This window comes from Lissotriton helveticus, chromosome 2_2 (genome assembly GCF_964261635.1).
Source record: "Lissotriton helveticus chromosome 2_2, aLisHel1.1, whole genome shotgun sequence".
Lineage (NCBI taxonomy): Eukaryota > Metazoa > Chordata > Amphibia > Caudata > Salamandridae > Lissotriton > Lissotriton helveticus.
In genome coordinates, this window is record NC_136060.1 from 395,910,866 (window position 1) to 395,928,592 (window position 17,727).

Genomic DNA, 17,727 nt, shown 5'->3' on the forward strand with positions numbered 1-17,727 from the left:
TTCTGGAGGTAGCTGGTCCAAGAACGGAGCAACATCACACCAAAGTTGGCGGTCGTATCTGCCCAAAATCGCCAGGGCATTGGCAGCTTGCACCAGAAGACTCGCCATCGACGAGAATCTTTTCCCCGCATTATCCCTCTGAAGAGTAGAAGTTGAGCAGATATCAAAGGACACTCCCTAAGCACAACGTGCGGTAGAAAATCTGAGGCTCTGAGGTTCCTTCAGGAGGGTTCTAAGGGGTGAGGCCCTTCTGATTGGCTGATGCCTAGGTTTGGTCTCTTTTACAAAAAGAGGGTGATATGCTACAAAAGGGAATGAGGCCTAGGCCTTTTTCTTTCTCTTTTGTACCTACTGCTATGGTATTTTTGTTACAGAGACTCCCATTCCGACGACGGGGAATGATACAAAAGCATGGGAATCTATGAAAGTTCCAATACTGGGGCAAGTATCAGTTCAGAGGCCTAGCGAGGTGATTATTTCCAGAGTTTAACTTAACATCGAAAAACAAAATCCATTTCATAATTGCATTGCATCATCTCTACACACACAGTGCTGAATTAATTTATGCATTAATGGCTATCAATGAAGATCCTACAATGCAGAAAAATGCTTGTTATTTTTACAAACGTCACTTACAAGATATGTGTAGAAGGTTAGTTTGCATCATATAGATATCACTAAAGTGTTTAAACTTTCAAGAGTTTGAGATTAATTGTACAAGAGAACTTGCCCCATGGAAAATACATGGTGGCTTAGCAAGGGCTGGGCTGGTACAGTTCTAGGTACTGAAGATTCATATTATATACAACTGGAAGAATTTGAAGAAAGCTATTCAATTATTTTTAAAAATACCTCTTGCCGAATCTTCTCTATTGCTGCATCCAAATCCTTTTGGCTGTATTTCAGCATCTCAACAATGGCTCCAACAGTAGTGCTTGTAGGCAAATTAAACTGATTATCTGAAGCCGAGGCACTGGTCGGGGTATCTTTAATGGAAGGAGGAGGATCCTTAGCAAAGAAAAAATATATATTAGAAGATTTATTTCCAGACTAAATAAAGTTGTGTTCTACATGTCAAGAAATGTATTTTAAAAATGGCCATCAGTTAACACAGGAGGATAATTTTACTTACACTGTATGCACCTGTTTGTTGCATGTAGTGCTGTAGATTCACATTCTGGGCATACGTCTGCCATATAGTGTTAGGTTTGGACTGTTGCAATTTGTTTTTCTTACAAGAGGGCTTTCAACTAAAGTTCTCGATGACACCTTTGGTACAGAAGGCACAGGTCACCTACTCCATTTTTAGTGAGGCTGAGCAGAGAAACGGGAGGGTGATGTTTTGCTACATATGAAATGAGTCACTACCTTTCAGAAAAGTAGAGGCACAAGTTCAAAGGTTTCAAAGGTTTCAAAATAAGCTTTATTCGGCTTTTGAATTTAAAACCATAAAAGCAAGCAGAGAAAAGATACAAACATACAGAGGACCAATGCAGCAAATCAAAACATAATTAAAAGAAGAAACAAACTGTTTAGGGCAAGCTAAGGCAGTTTGACGAATGAAACTATTCAAGATCCCAATCCAAAATGCACAAAATCCTCCTTTGTCATCAGGTATGATAGTATTTTGGTACACCGGGGCCGGGATAAAAGTCATGCAGATCCCAGATACGGATGGAGCCATCTCCAACCTTGTGTTGGGTAGAGCGTAAAAAGGGAGCAATGTTTCTATCCTTAAACTTAATTAGAATCAGATCTCCTGGGACATTTTTGGGCAAGGAACCAAGCCACCCCACCCTCCTGACGCTCAATATCCCGCCGTCTAAAACAGATGGTAAGGGTCTATGGTTTTTAAGCCAGAAAATGGCTTTATTCATTAGGTCCTGCTGTAGTTCACGTTTACCCGGGGTGAGTTCAGGGACCCCAGAGAGCACGGTAACGTATGGCGCAGCTTCCGGGGGTAGGTCCAATTGATGCCTTCTTTCCAGGAGTCTGTGAGTGGTATTAAGAGGAGCGTTGCTACCACTTAGGATGGGTGGTATAGGAGGGGGGTCACAAGTGGGAAGTATGGTAGAAGCATTATTCATAGGCCTTTCATGAACGTTAGTAAGGGTGGAGGATGTGGATATCATCGTGTTGGCATTTGGTGGGAGGGACCTTATTACAGTGTTTTCGATCCTGGTCAGCCTCTCCCCCAGATCATAAATTTTTGCGACCAGTGGTGATAGAGCACTGTTTAACATTCGTTCGATTTGGGCCAGCAGGGTCAAATGAAGGGAGGATACGGGGTCGTTTAGTCGAGTCTCCACTTTATCCAAAGTTTGTGAAACAGGGTTTGGGGCGGATAAATGGGGGCTACAGAAAGTTGGTTCGGGGGATGCGGGAGGTGTGAAATTTATTAGTTCATTGTCTCTGACAACTATGGGTGGAGTTAATAAATCCTGGGCATAGTTGGTACCGCACATGGCATTCAATTCTTCCCAGATTGACATCGTGATTGGGAAACAGGATACCAATAGAAACAATGTACAAATCAAAACAACAGAGGGGGAAAGGATAGCATCTGATTTTACCTCCTCCTGTAGTAAAACCAAGTGTAGTGGCCCGTCCCGTCCTCCTCTGGCCTCTGAGGGCCACAGAGGGCCCGCCCTTTGCCCGGGCTTAGCCCGGCGCGGCCCCGCGCGCTCCCGCGACGCGGGAGGGGCTGCTGGGATTTAAGCGCCTCCAGGCGCGGAAGTCCGGGGAGCACGGAAGTCGGCGTCCCAGGGGATCCTGGGTAGTGTAGTTCTACCCAGCGGCCGCGTTTGCCTGCGGCGGCTGGGGACCACACGCGCTGTCGCCCGGTAAGTGCAAGATGCCCCCAAAGTCTGGTGAGTGCCCCGCTCCACCGGAGGGGCTGCTGGGATTTAAGCGCCTCCAGGCGCGGAAGTCCGGGGAGCACGGAAGTCGGCGTCCCAGGGGATCCTGGGTAGTGTAGTTCTACCCAGCGGCCGCGTTTGCCTGCGGCGGCTGGGGACCACACGCGCTGTCGCCCGGTAAGTGCAAGATGCCCCCAAAGTCTGGTGAGTGCCCCGCTCCACCGGAGGGGCTGCTGGGATTTAAGCGCCTCCAGGCGCGGAAGTCCGGGGAGCACGGAAGTCGGCGTCCCAGGGGATCCTGGGTAGTGTAGTTCTACCCAGCGGCCGCGTTTGCCTGCGGCGGCTGGGGACCACACGCGCTGTCGCCCGGTAAGTGCAAGATGCCCCCAAAGTCTGGTGAGGCACAAGTTCATAAAAAGAGTTTGTAGCAGAAAGTCGAGAACGGTGGTTTAACGGAGAGAGCTTGCAACTTACTCCGCCACTTCACCGATGGTATGGCAAGACCGTTTAGAGGGTAAGCAGCTATAGAGGACAGCTATGCAGAGGTTGAAATGATGCATGAGCAAAGTTAGAACCACATTTAAGTCCCTCTGGAGCATAACAAAAGAAGCAGGAAACAAAATGTTGTAAACCCTTAAGAAAACACATTACAATAGGTGACAAACCAGCAACTGTTAAAAAGCAAATAGGTACCCCTAGGTAATCACCTCACAGACCCCCTACCTGCTAACGCTGTAAAAGACTTCACCCCCTTGCTCCTCCCACTCTGGACTAAAATCATTAACAGTTCCCTTCAACAAGGACTCATCCCAGACTCCCTCAAGGTAGGGCAAGTCACGCCTATACTCAAGAAACCTACAGCTGACCCGGCCGACCTAAACAATTACCGCCCTATCACCAATATCCCCACCTTGGCCAAACTGCTAGAAAAATGCGTACAACTCCAACTGACAAAACACATTGATCAGTTTGACCTCCTCAACCCTCATCAATCAGGCTTCCGAGCAAAACAGCACGGAAACGGCTATGACGCACATAATTGATGACGCCCTCCAAATCCTTGATCGCAATGATTCCTGCCTCCTCATCCTTCTTGATCTCTCCTCAGCATTTGATACGGTCACACATGAGAATCTACTGGAGTTGTTAAACACCAGAATGGGTTTATCCGGGACTGTCCTCAAATGGTTCACTTCCTTCCTACATAACCGGTCTCAGAAGTTAGAGATCAACAACGTACTGTCCTCATCTGTGCCTGTAACTCTAGGCGTCCCACAAGGATCGTCCCTATCCCCCACATTGTTCAACCTCGTCATGGAACCACTCACCACCTTGCTTCAAGCATCGAACGTACACTTCCATATGTACGCCGATGACTCAACTTTACCTCAAGCTACAATCCCCGGAAGACATCAAACTTCTGAACTCCACACTAAGAAACACCCAATCATGGTTGGCTGATAATCACCTCAAACTAAATGCTCTGAAAACTGAGTTCCTTCTGATCTCACCTCCTGCGAAAATCGCCATCACCCAAACCTGGCTCAATCACCTAACCGCACTCAATGTCCTGCCCACCATCGTGGACTCCGCGAAATCCTTAGGCATCACACTGGACGCCAATCTCAACATGCAGCAGCACATTAGCAAAGCAACTAAAGGAGCTAATTTCCAAATTAACACTCTGAGGAAACGTAAAACCTTCCTCCCAGCTAAGGACTTCCGAACTGCTGTACAAGCCCTAGTCATCCCTCGCATAGACTACGGAATTGTGGCTCGCAGTGGGCTCCCCCCATCAACAACAGCACCCCTAAGAGCCTCCTTGAACGCCGCCGCGATACTCATCACTGGCTCAAGAAAACATTCGCATATATCCCCCGACTTAAAATCCCTGAACTGGTTGTCTTTTGAAGCCAGAATACAGCTGAAAATTGCCTGTGTGGTGTACAGCCAAGTGCGTCATAAGTCACCCAACTACCTCACTCAAAAGCTGACTATATCAAGAGGTTCGAGATCCAATAGAAGCACAAAAAATCTCCTCCTGAAACCTCGAAGATTTCGGAAGGAAAAAACATACAAACGCTCCTTCTCAGGAATGGCACCCAGGATCTGGAATGCACTCCCTCCTGAAACCAGGCTTATCTCATCCACTGCATTTTTTAAGAAAGAGGTAAAATCCATCCTTATGGCTAAGTTCACCTGAACTCTATTGTTACTGGATCAAAGACATTGCACAGCTTCTGCATTATTGGTTCCCTAATGGTTTATTTGTATTATATTTTTACTTGATTGTTATCCTACTTTGCTACTCACTTACTACCGACTATTATATTGTTTTCAAGAGTTTGTTTAATCACCCCCTTGTCCTCCCTACCCTTTGTTTCTGTAAAGCGCTCTGTTATCTGCAAAGATCTTGTTTGCGCTATATAAAACTTTGAATAATAATACCCTTTAATGTGCCTTACCCAGCAAGATTTTGCTTTTGGCACAGCGCAAATATTTTAGACAATATGTTTAGGAGCCTCACCAACCTACAATAATATACTAAAAGCAGGCACTTACAGTTTGGAATTCTGGACACCTAGCTACCAAGATTATACCAACTAATATGGGAAGAAGTTCGGACTTTCATCAACTGTTGCTGTTCAATCACTAAACATGGAGGTAGGCTTTGCACAGGCTCAGGTGCAGAACCCTGGCCCACTGCTCGGACAGGTGATCCTCCGGAAGGGAAAGCCTATTCGTAGGACAGATGCAAATACACAGGGGATCGAGTTACTATACTCTCCTAGTGTCGAATCCGAGGCCATTAGGATGACTCTGCCTCATCAGTTTTAGAGCCCGCCTCGCTGAAATCCAGGACAGAGGTTTCAATATAGGAATCATAGCCCAAATGTCCTGTAAATCCAGGCTCCAGGTAGTAAGCATGAACTTGCACAGTGTCTAGATTGGCTCAGATGAAAGGAACCAACTGTAAAGGAGTCCAGTGTGACTTCTGGATGCTGATCGTGAACGTCAATAAAACAAAGTGATTTAATGTTGACGGGGGTTAGGTTAGGTACTGCCTAGGCACCCCACGAGCTCATCTTCAGACAAGGTGGAGGAAGACAGGGACCCCTAAACCTCTGAAGGTGTGCTGCGACTACAGCTTTCACCTTCGCAAACAGCCGAGGTGCGCTGACGAGGCCAGGGGGAGCACAGTGAAATTAAAATGCTCCTGGCTCACTGCCAGATGCCTAGTTTCAACACTACCATTGTCTCCAGGGTCGAGGCAGACCAGATGTGGGCCAGGGTGACCATTTAGAATTTCTCCTTCCACAAAAAGGTACTTTGAGGCGAAGACATCTAAAATGGGACCGAAGTTGCTGTCCTTTGGCACCAGGGAGTACCGGGATTAACAACTTCCTGGTGCAACAGTGAAAGATGAGCCTCGCTCAACCGTTGTGAATAATGTGGTAGGATTCAAGAAAAGGTAAGGAATAGCCCCGCTGGACAATTTGCAGTATCCACTTGTCCAAAGTCATCACTTTCCACGCTGGCAGAAAACATCAGATCCTGCTTCTGACAGGGTGACTGTGGGTTGAAAAGGTTATACCAATGAGCCCTGGAGGCTGCGGCAGCTAGTAGGGCAGTAGAGCCAGACTGTGTGCTGCCCTGGTTGTCCAAATTGTCCGAAAAACTCACTACAGGACTGGAGGGACTGCTGTACTGGAGCCATCTGTTGTCTGAACTGAAATCTCTACCATGTCACGAAGAAAGTAACAAGGTTGGCATGAAGGTGCAGACATGCCCAGTGAGCACAGTGTGGCCCTGTTGTCTTTAAAGCGCTCCAGGACAGAACCTGCTCCATCACCAAAAAAAAGTTGGGGCATGTTTATAAGAATGGCCAGGACATCGCCCCCAAAAAATAGTGAACTACATCCAGGCATGCCAATAAAGAAACTGGTGGCTATGGCTCTACCAATGGAGTCCCTGGTAGACACCCCACAAAAGATTATACATTTGGCCGCATCGTAACCATTCTGCATGGCCTACAAGAGGCAACACCGGGCCAATGAAACCCACAAAGCATGTTTAGCATTCCAAAAGATAGCGGTCTTTCACAGAGCGAAGGGCCAGAACTTGTTGAATACACATTTCCCAAATTTCTGTATCCTCTTAGATTCTCTGTCAGGAGAAGACAGAAACAAACTCAGGTGAATTTGCTGGCAGAAGCCTGCACCACACTCTCAGGAGTGTTTTGCTACTCAAAGTCTCAGTCGCCAGAAGCTGGGCGATGGCACTTTGCCAGTTAATAGGCGACCCTGAACAGTGATTAGGCCGGATCCCCAAAAGGCGTTCTGTAAGAGCCTCGTTGAAGGAGAGTAGGGGCTCTGAACTTGTCTGACCAAGCTGAAGGACATTAGTAAAGTCGTTGGTCTTGACTTTCAGGCCAGAAAGTTGAAGGTCAAGGACCTCTACCACCTGTAGCACAACCATAGTGAAGGAGGCACTGACAGGCCTCGGATGCATAATCAACCCAGTGTCCAGGGACGTATCCAGACTGCTGGGATTCTAGAGGATTTCTAAGCGAGGCAAACAACATCACAAACATTATCAAAATCAGCATTAAACAATTTATGCAAATACGCTCCTCCGAGTGGCAGGGGCACTGTATTGGAATCAGACAAGTTGCACACAGGTTGTAGCTCCTAAAGAGAAGCATGCAGATCAATTCTAGGTCAGGGTGGCGCCGGTGGACCACGCTCCAGTGTGTGATATGGTGCTGGAGAGGAAACCGGTACAGAAGTCTAGCACCCACATTGCAACAATAGGCCCCAACTGGTGCCAAGCACAAAACAGCAGAAGCTTAATTGGGAGGCCTCTTGGCTCCTTGGGGCCCAATGGTGTGCCAGAGGAAGCAGCTAATGAGACAAAAAAGCAGCAGCAAGGCAACTCTGAATTCTTCAATCTGCTGCGGTGTTGAATTGGTTGCCTCAAGACGAGGGTCAGAATCTGGTCCAAGCAGGAACAGTTTTGGGAACGGGAGACTTGTTGACACACTCACCTTATCGGGAGATCAAGAGTGGCAGGAAGGAGAAGAGTCCTACTTAAACTGCTTTTTTCCCTATACTTACCCAACATTTTGAATCGCAATTATGATCAGTCATAGGACTGACCTCATCTTGGATCTCAACTGGTCACAATGTGGGATCTTGCCAGAGCTTTGCAACAAATAGCTTTGCTTCCCAGAAGGCCAGAGAAGCATCAAGGTGCAGTCACTGCTGGCCGTGGGGGTCATGGTACGACCACAGGCAAATCACCTGCAGGTATGTCAAACATTGGTTTGTGGCATTCCCCACAAGGCTTAAACCATGTCGATTTTGGTGGTGACACTTCCCTTGCACATAGCAGGAAAACATTTTTAAACTAAAATTAAATCGCAGTTTTGAAGAGAAGTGGGATAGCTCCAGATCCTCATCTGTTGGCGTGGATGGAAAATAACCATCGTCAACATTCATGAAGGTGCTCAAATAAATCTAAAACCTATCTGTAAGCACGCATATGACACAAAGTTCTTGTCACTCTTATGTTACTAATTATATGCACTCTCACTTTTCATTTTACTGCAATTTATGCTAAATCGGAGTCAGTTCATTCCACCATGTATTACTGTGTACTTCCCGTTAATCATCTGCCTAAGCTGCTCATTCTTCACTACATAAATTTGTTTAAAAAACAAACAAGCTGTGCCAAGTTCAATAGGATTCACTAATGACATTGGAAAGATACTAGCTTTGGCACCGCTTTGTTTATTTTCTCCAGATGGCCACTGTATGAGCGCACACTTGCATGCAAGTGGGACCATCTTGGAATGGTTGCTGTAAATCGCAGACGCGTGTAAACAAAAATATATTATTGATTGTTGTATTCACTATTATTCATACAGCATCTTAAATGTAGGAATCAAATAATGTGTTACCTGTTTAATAGAGAAGCACTGCATTTGAATTGTAGAGATGCAATTTGAAAAAACTCAGTCACTGCAAGGAATTAAGGTCAAGAACACTAAATCAGAAGTATTGAAATTCTACCAGAAATATTGAAATGCTACCCACGTTCCTAGGAATATTAGTGTCGCCCTTCATTCGCTTAAAGTTCACACAGGTGATAGCACAGGAGTTTCCTTGAAATGCTTTTCGTTTTAATTTTAACACCAATTGAAAGATTGCTACATTGCTAACACAAATGCACGGCAGCAATCCTGGGATGGATTTCATTACATTGCAAATATATCAATCAATTAGGGGTTTGTATATCGGGATACTCACCCATGAGGGCATCAAGGCACGGGAGGGAAGGGGGCGGCTCCGGAGCAGTGGAAGAGCCAGGTCTTGAGGTCCTTCCTGGACATGTGCAGGGTCGGGGAGCGTCTGATGTTCACAGGGAGCTAGTTTAAAGTTGGCTGCGATGTAGGAGAAAGCTCTCCTACCGTTTATTTCTGCAGATGCGGGGGACCTCTGCCAGTGTGAGGTCGGCAGAGCAGAGGTTCCTCTTGGGTACGTTCGAGGATACTCCCCCGTTGAGGTATCTGAGTCCGAAGTTGTGGAGGGATTTGTAGGCGTGGGTGAGGCGTTTGAAGGTGACCCCTCTTCTCGACGAGGAGCCATTGGAGGCCTCGTAGGTGTTGGGTCATGTGCTCATGGCGCGGTGTCCAGAGGACAAGTCTGGCTGCGGCGTTCTGGATGGTTTGGAGCCTGTGCAGAAGACTCTGGTTGATTCTGGCATACAGGGCGTTGCCGTTGTCCAGTCTGCTGGTAATGAGTGCGTGGGTGAAGATCAGGCAGCTGTCCTTCATTCAGGCTACCACATTCTTCATGCCTTCCTGGAAGCAGAGTCTGGTGTCTTCGGGATGCTTCGTGAGGCAGAGAATGAGCTGGGTGTCGACAGCGTAGGATACAATGCTGTTGGACGATGGCGGTGAGGGGGGCCATGTAGATGTTGAAGTGTGGTGCTGAGTGATAATCCCTGGGGTACTTCGCAGTTGATTTCCGTGGGTTTGGAGAGGAAGGGAGGGAGTCGGATCCTCTAGGTCTGCCAGAGAGGAAGGATTGGATCCAATCAAGTATGGCACCTTTTATTCCTGCGTCGTGCAGTCTGGCTACAAGAGTATGATGAGAAACGGTGTCTAAGGCTGCGAAGAGGTTTGGAAGGATGAGGGCTGCGGTGTGTCACTGGTCGAGTAGCATGCGTATGTCGTCATGGGGGCGAGGAGGGCGGTCTCGGTGCTGTGGTTGCTGGGTGTGAGGAAGTGCCATCATTCTTGCATTGGTATGCCCCCACTTTTTTCTGAACTGTTGATGTGCTTTGACTGAGTGTGCCCTGGGTTCCTGCCAACCAGGTACCCAGGGCCTGTGTTCCTTCCCTAAAACTATGCTGAAACAGAAGACCCAATTGGCATCTCTGGCCACCTGTCAGCCCCTAGTAAATGGTACCCCTAGGTAACCAAGGCATGGTGACCAGAGAAGATCCCTGAGGGCTGCAGCACTTATTGTGCCACCCTCAGGGGCCCTGTACCCTGGCACCCACACACTGCCTTTGCAGGCTGAGTGCCTAAGTACAGAACTAAAACAAGAGTCGACATGGCACACAACCCTGTGTGCCATGCCCACAGACCCCACTGCCCTGGCATACTTCAGTCACCCCTCTAGCTGGGTGCCCTATGCCAGAGGTGAGGGCACAGGTGCATTACGAACTCCCCAGCACCATAATGGCTACACTGAAGACGGACAAGTGTGGTACCAAACTTCTCAGCACATTAAACCCGCACTGATGCCAGTGTGAGATTTAATGTAAAATGCACCAGAGCCCTCCAAAACCCGAACCTACAATCCACATCTGGGCTCAGTGGCTGCAGACGCTGCCACACAGCAGACATGTTGCTGGACCCCTGGGTAGGAGAACCCCCGCTCTCCTGGGCCTGCAACAATGCACATCCTGGGCCAGGTGCCAAGTCTCCTCCCAAAGGCTGGGCAGGGGGAAGTTTCAAAGGCATGCCGCCTCTGTAAGGTTCTCCAGACCATTTGCTGTACCCAGCAACCAGCCCCCGTCAGGAAGGGGGTGTGCCAGCCTGTGCCAACCCCACCCCTCAGGTGGGGGAGACTAGGTGAAGCACGACCCCGGGCTCCAGCTATCTTGAAGATGGGGAGCCCTGCCCAATCACAGCTAGGCTCCTGCCCCCCTCCCACAGAAGAGGAGCAGGCTAGGGGGTGTACTCACCCCAGGGCAGGGACCCATTGGTCTTTGTCTTTGCTCTACCTGTAACGCCCCTAAATTCAGTATTTAGGGGCTCCCTGAACCTTCCTTCCTCAGATCCAGATACGAAAAGAAGAAAGAAGATCAAGAAGAAGACCCGCCGTGCAAATGCTAACAGGACGACAACAACCGACTTGGCCCCAGCCCTACCGGCCTGTCGATCCTGGAACCTGCTCCTGCTTAATCCCGGCAACTCCTGCGGACAGCAACCTTGGGACACCCGGAGGACCTGCCTGCCTTGACCCTCTTGAAGACTGGGACTTCCATCAGCAGAGGCTCTGCTGCAACAACCCACCTGGTGCCAACCAGGAAGCTCCGGACCAGCCCACTCTGCACCCGCCGAGCCCGGGCCGGGCCCAACCAAACTAAGACCATGAGGACGTCCCCCCCGGCGACTGGGACCCGAAGTCCAGTGCCTAAAGACCCTCCTCGACGAACCAGCCGACGCCTGCAGACTCAGAACAAGGGGCCACCCCAACCGCGACAGCCGAGGGTAAGCTTTTCCGACACCCAAAGACACCCCTGCACCCGGCGCCCTACAGCCCCCTTTGGGGTACCTACCTGTGCTCCAAGATCCCAACTTACCTCTCGAAGTGCTAGTTGCCCCTGGAGAGTCTCCGTCCTCGAGCCAGCAGCCTTTGTTCCTTTTTAACCTTTCCCATTGGATAACATTGAGCGCCCGACGGCTCAAAAGCACCCTGCACCCAGCCGCCCGAGTGCCTCTGGCTGTGACCCCTGTGTCCTATCCTACTCCCGCCCCCCCCCCCCGAGCAAGTGACCAGGAGCCCAGCTCCCACAGCCGCGTGACCTGCTAGCCAGTAGCCACCAACCGAAGACCCCCCCTTCTCTCATTTGATATCATTGGGCCTACCTACCTATGCAGCAGGCCGCCCCCGTGCCGCTGGGAGTAAACTAACTGTACTTACCTGACCCTGGGGAACCCCTGAGTCTATGCCCAGAACCTTACCTTCACCAACCAAGTACTCACCTGGAAACTGGTAATTTACTTACCTGCCATTGGATAACATTGACCCATTTTGACTCGAAAATTTTCTAAGTGTGAAGTTCTGAAAACTGAAAATATTCACATAAAATCAGCCAAAGTCCGAATTCCGAAGTACTCACCTGTGATCAGGAGAGAAGCCAGTACTGTACCTTTCAGCCCAGTACAGAACCGCAAAAGTAATCTCTAGCGGGGTTACTAGTAATCTGTATTTTCTCCATAGGAACCCATTGTCTGCTTTTCTATGAAGTTTCTTTTAAGTGTCTACTTTTGAAAACTTGAAATATTCTTTAAAAATCACACGAAATACTGAAACGCAATTACCTACCTGTTTGGAGTTAAGACCCCAGTGCTGGCCCTAGGAGACCAGTGCTGGGTTATAAAAGTAACGCGATCGTACTTTACCTGCAACCTGAATTTTCTCCCATTGAATAACATGGTCAGATTTCCATTGAAAAGTTTCTAAGTGTGAACTTTTAAAACAGCTTTATATTAATGAAACATCACTACTTTAACTAAAATGTTTTTGCTAATCTGGTTCCAGCTTAGACCCCAGGACTGAATCTAGGATCTAGTCCTGGGACTACTAAAGTAATCTATATAGTAATCAACAGTACTTACATGTGGAAAACCCATTGAGCTCAATGCTATAGTGTGTTTTAGGATTGTATTGCTTACTGTCAATACTGTATTAATTGTGTGCACGAACTTTATTGCTCCTTTGCAAAGTAATTACATGAGAGAACTCATAACAAGAAAAGTATATTTTTATAACGGTTGGTTCTAAAAATAAAAAACCTATATCTGTGGATATAAAAACAATTGGCCTGGAGTTCAGTCCTTGAGTGTGTGAAACCTTTTGCTGACTGATTGTGTAAAACAAATGCTTAACACTGTCCTCTGGTACTGCCTTACTGCTCGACCAAGCTACCACTTTGGAGAGTAAGGTCAGTTCTGACTTTAACCTCTGTTATAACTCTGGGGTTGGTGGACTCTATACACACTGTACTTCATTCTAGTTCAGTATATATAGAGCCACTTTCTCACACTGGGGAATCCAAACTGGGAGGCGTCCAGAATGGAGTTCTCTTCTATGAAGGCAGTCAACTGGGCGTTTACGAGACTCTGTGACTTTGGCCGCAAAAAGTAATTTCCAATAGGAGTTTGTGCTGCTAAAATTTGGTACCAACAATAGTCACGAACATCATTTTATGTAGGTATGGGCTTCTATTATAGGTTCATTGAAAAGAATACTAAGGTTCAAGCCAAACAATTTATGCAGACCTATTCCTTTGAGCTCTGCTGACAGAGGTAATTTAACAAGGTGAAGCATTCATAAATATCTACCTTCCTACATAACCTCCCCCCCCCCCCAAACGAAAGGAGATAAGGCTATCCTTGACCAGGTAAGCCTATATTGCATAAGTGGCCATATAAGGAAGTACCAGCACTGGCATGGTTACCCCCCATCTCATGGTCCACTAAGCAATCCCTCACCCTAAGGGTATCTGAGGGTCTCCATCATAGGGAATCTCTACCTGTGGTGTGTTTTGGCAAAGTAGAAGGCTGGTGCTGAGATGGAGTACTGAAGTGAGGCTCCACTAATTTTGGGCTCAGCTTCCTCCAATCATTATCCACCATAGAGGCCTTTCTTTCCAAGACTGAGTTGTGTTGAGCTCTCAGGGTCAACCTCTGGCTACCTAAAGCTGGAGGTTGGGTCCCTCTGTTTGGCTTACTGGAGGGACAGGTCAGGTTTGGGGCCCTTAGGTCCCAGGTTTGGCTGTGCCCAACAGTGTCCATCTGGGGGAGGTCCCTAGCTAATTTTAAGGGGGATCCCTCAGGAGTTTGTTTTATTTTCACTTGGCTAGGACTACTAGCTTCAGTGCCCTTAATCTGCTGATTGGGGAATTCTTTTGGAAAGGGGGCCCTTTGGGGTCCACCACTGGCCTCCCTGACCTCTACAGCCCTGGGCTGACTGAGGCAGGGTAGAGAGGGGCAGGTTACCTGATCCAGACTGGGTCCCACCTTGGAAGGGTCCACTGACATCAAGGGTTCTGCCAGGCTAGGCCTGACTACCTCTGGGGCAGTTTCTTCACAAGGGGTCAGATCAGTTCCCTGAGGAGGCTGATCCTTTCCTAAAGTCTGGTGGGAGGGAGATTTCTCTTCCTCCCCAATGCTCTCTGTCTGAGTGGAGTGATCCATAGTTTCAGGCTTCACAACACTATTATCTGTCTGAGTTTGAGCTGTGGCCATCACAACTCTCCCAACCTTTTCAGGAGGGGACTCAGTTTGGGTATGGGCTGTTACCATCACAGCCTTGCCAACCTGTTCTGGGAAGGAATTTGTCTGAGATTGGGCTGTGACTGGCACAGCCCTCCTGACCTGTTCAGGGAGGACATCTTGGACTGGGGCTGTGGCTATCACTGCCCCACTAACCTTACCATGGAGGTTTACCATTTTGAAATGGGTTTCTTGCTCTACCTCAGCCCAGGCTGAGATCTCTAACTCATTCCCCAGTAGGCAATCTACAGGCAAGTTTGATGACACTGCCACTCTCTTGGGGCCAGTGACATCTCCCCAGCTGAGATTTACCACTGCCATGGGATGATCTCTCTGCACCCCATCAATATTGGTCACCTGGTATGTGGCTCCAGGTAAAAGTTGCCTTGAGGGGACTAGGCTCTCAGTCACCATGGTGATGCTAGCCCCTGTATCTCTATAGGCCTCAACTTTTATACCATTGATGAGGGGCTCCTGTCTGTACTTGCTCAAAGTTTTGGGACAAGCAGTGAAGTTGGCAAACCCCATGCCATTTTCACAGACAAGAGTATCTAAGTCAGGGGACCCGGTTAGGCCAGAGTCCCCAGGAACTCCCAAAGTAAATGCACCCAAATTCTTGGGGGCACTTCCACCACCTGGGGGATTACTACTAGCAGTAACAGATGGCTTGGAAGGGTTACTTGGGGGTATGTTCTCCTTATTGTTGTTGGCCCTTGGGCAACTGAGGTCAGTTTTGTAATGGCCTACCTGTTTGCAGGTATGACAATAAGGTTTCTTTTGGGTATTGGAAGGATTCTGGGACCCACCCCCCTCAGAGGATTTTTGGGGCCCTGATGTGGTTTGATCTGATTTATTCCCACCCTTCTCTTGAGGCTTGGTTGATTCCTTCTTTTGGTCACCACCTTGGTTCTTAGGCCTAATCCTGGTTCTGACCCATTTGTCTGCCCTCTTACCCAATTCCTGTGGAGAGGTCAGATCAGAGTCTACCAGGTGCTGGTGTAATAACTGGTTCTGACAATTATTTAAGACTTGCTCTCTCATAATAAGATTATACAATCCTGTGAAGTCAGTAACTTTACTACCCAGTAGCAAGCCTTCCAAAGCCTTAGTGGCACAATCAACAAAGTCAGCCCAATCCTGAGACTGAATTTTCTGGGTGTCCCTGAACAGCAACCTGTACTGCTCAGTGGTTAGGCCAAACCCATCAACCAGTGTATTCCTCAGGACTTGGTAATTGTTAGCATCCTCAACTCTAGTAGTGAGGAGCTTATCTCTACCTTTGCCTTCAAAGGAGAGCCACAGTATAGCTGCCCACTGACTTTGGGGGATGCACTGGACAGTGCAGGTCCTCTCCGAAGCAGCCATCCATTTGTGGATGTCATCCCCTTGTTTAAAGGGGGGCACTATCTTACTCAAGTGTTTAGTATCTAAACTCCTTTGTTTATCTCTAGGGAGATTGCTGCCACCAGTGGGAACTGTCCCACTCATCTGCTGCTCTCTAGCAAAGGCACGCTTCTCTTTGGCCAGGGCAAGTTCTTCCCTTTCAATCCTTAGATTAGCCTGTTTCATCCTTGCTTCATGTTCTCTTCTCTGAGGGGAAGTCAATCTCCTCTGGGGAGAAATCCTTCTCCTCTGAGAAGAGGCATTCGAGTGCAGAGATCTATTGGAGTCCCTAGAAGGAGATCTATCTCTTCTAACTCCAATGTTAGGCCTCATTAGGGTCAGTACTGGGGGTCCCCCAGATCCTTCCCTAAGTAGGTCTAAGTTGGCCCTAGTAAGTCTGCTGACTAGTTCAGGCCTGTTGTCTGCCTCATCCCAGAGAGTTCCTCTTCTTCCTCCTCCTCAACTGCTTTGTCAGTGTCAAGGAGGTCTGGATCACCAAGGGTACCCTCTAAGGCTGGCATATTCCCATCTGCATGAGAAGCTTTCCTAGCATCATGTGTCTCTAAGAGACCTATCAGAAAGGGAATGGTGGGGTTAGACCCCTGTTTCAGTTTCCTGGAGGTACACACTTGTCTCATCTCCTGGAAACTGAGAGCTGCATATCTTGAGATGACCTGTGGAGGGTCACTAGCCACCAGGTGAGTCTCTGAAGACTCTCAATGGGTAGACATGCTTCTAGTGTGGTGTAAGTGATGCACCTACCTACACTATGGGTTTACCTACTGATCCCTTGCTAGAGTTGTAGTTTAGGGTGTGCTAAGCCCTATTGAACTACAACAGCTGGTTCAGTAGAACTCAGTATTCTAAGCTAAGTTATATGTACCTTGGTACTTATGTGATCTTTCAAATGATATTCTTAGGATACGTGTGGTAAAACAACAGCAAGCTCAAATCCCAACCGCTGCCCACCAATGTGAGAAGTTGGCCTGATATGCAGTGCTCACTATTCTAGTGGTCACTATGTATCATTCCAAACAACCCTTATTGATGATTGGTTGTAAGTCAACCTGATAGACCAGCTATCCTAGTAGCATGGACAAGAGCAGTCTTTAGGCTAAACTCTAGAGGGCGTGTTAAGCCAGCTGTTTTACCATCACATTTACCCCTTGAACACCAAGTGAAAGGACACCACACAAGTTGTTATGAAAATAAAGTATATTTATTTATAACACAACAACCCTGGACTCTTTATGAGGACAGGGCGCTAAGCACAATATAAAACTCTTAAAGAAATACTGAAAGTCGCACAATTTACACAAATGCCCGAGGGGCACGGAAAACCATATACTACACAAGTGGAATGCCAAATGCTAGCAGGTAAGTAACTAATCTCAGAGGCTTTGGGATCGCTAGGACTGTACTACTGAACCTTCAGATTACTAGCAGGAGGCCTAGGGGGATCGGGTGCAGAGTGTGCACTCTCACGCGGGATGCGGAACAAAGTCTATGGATACTAGATTTCGTAAAGTTAGTGTTATCGGACGAATCCGACTAGATAGAGCTGAAACGAAAAAGGATCTGGACACTTAGATAGTTCAGCTATGCTGGAGCACCGAAATGCTCAGGTTACCTAGCCCAGGGCCTGCGGCTGCATAGGTCTGAAAAGACGTCGGGAATCCTCGTTGCAGTCTATGGAGCCTGAAAGAAGAAGTTGCTGGCAGGCGACCAGTGAAGAGATTCGGAGGGATCCAAGCCTGGATCGGTGAAGGAGACCTGTAATCAGAGGGGACCAAGTTCTGAATCACTAGCCAGTGATTAGGTGGGCACCAGGATGGCACCGGACGAAGTCACCTCGACCAAGTGAGTGGGCGACGCTGGGCTCTGCAGTCTCTCGGACCAGGAGGCGTT

General features: G+C 48.1%; 1 protein-coding gene across 6 annotated transcripts in view; it reads right to left on the minus strand.

Moving 5' to 3' along the window:
* The window catches only part of TACC3 (transforming acidic coiled-coil containing protein 3), a 475,241-nt gene that overhangs the window by 212,121 nt on the left and 245,393 nt on the right, over positions 1–17,727 (minus strand). For all 6 annotated transcript variants that reach the window (XM_078678629.1, XM_078678625.1, XM_078678627.1 and 3 more), the window contains exon 10: positions 853–1,008. In XM_078678629.1, coding sequence (XP_078534755.1) covers positions 853–1,008 — 156 coding nt within the window. The remainder of the gene's footprint in view (positions 1–852; positions 1,009–17,727) is intronic.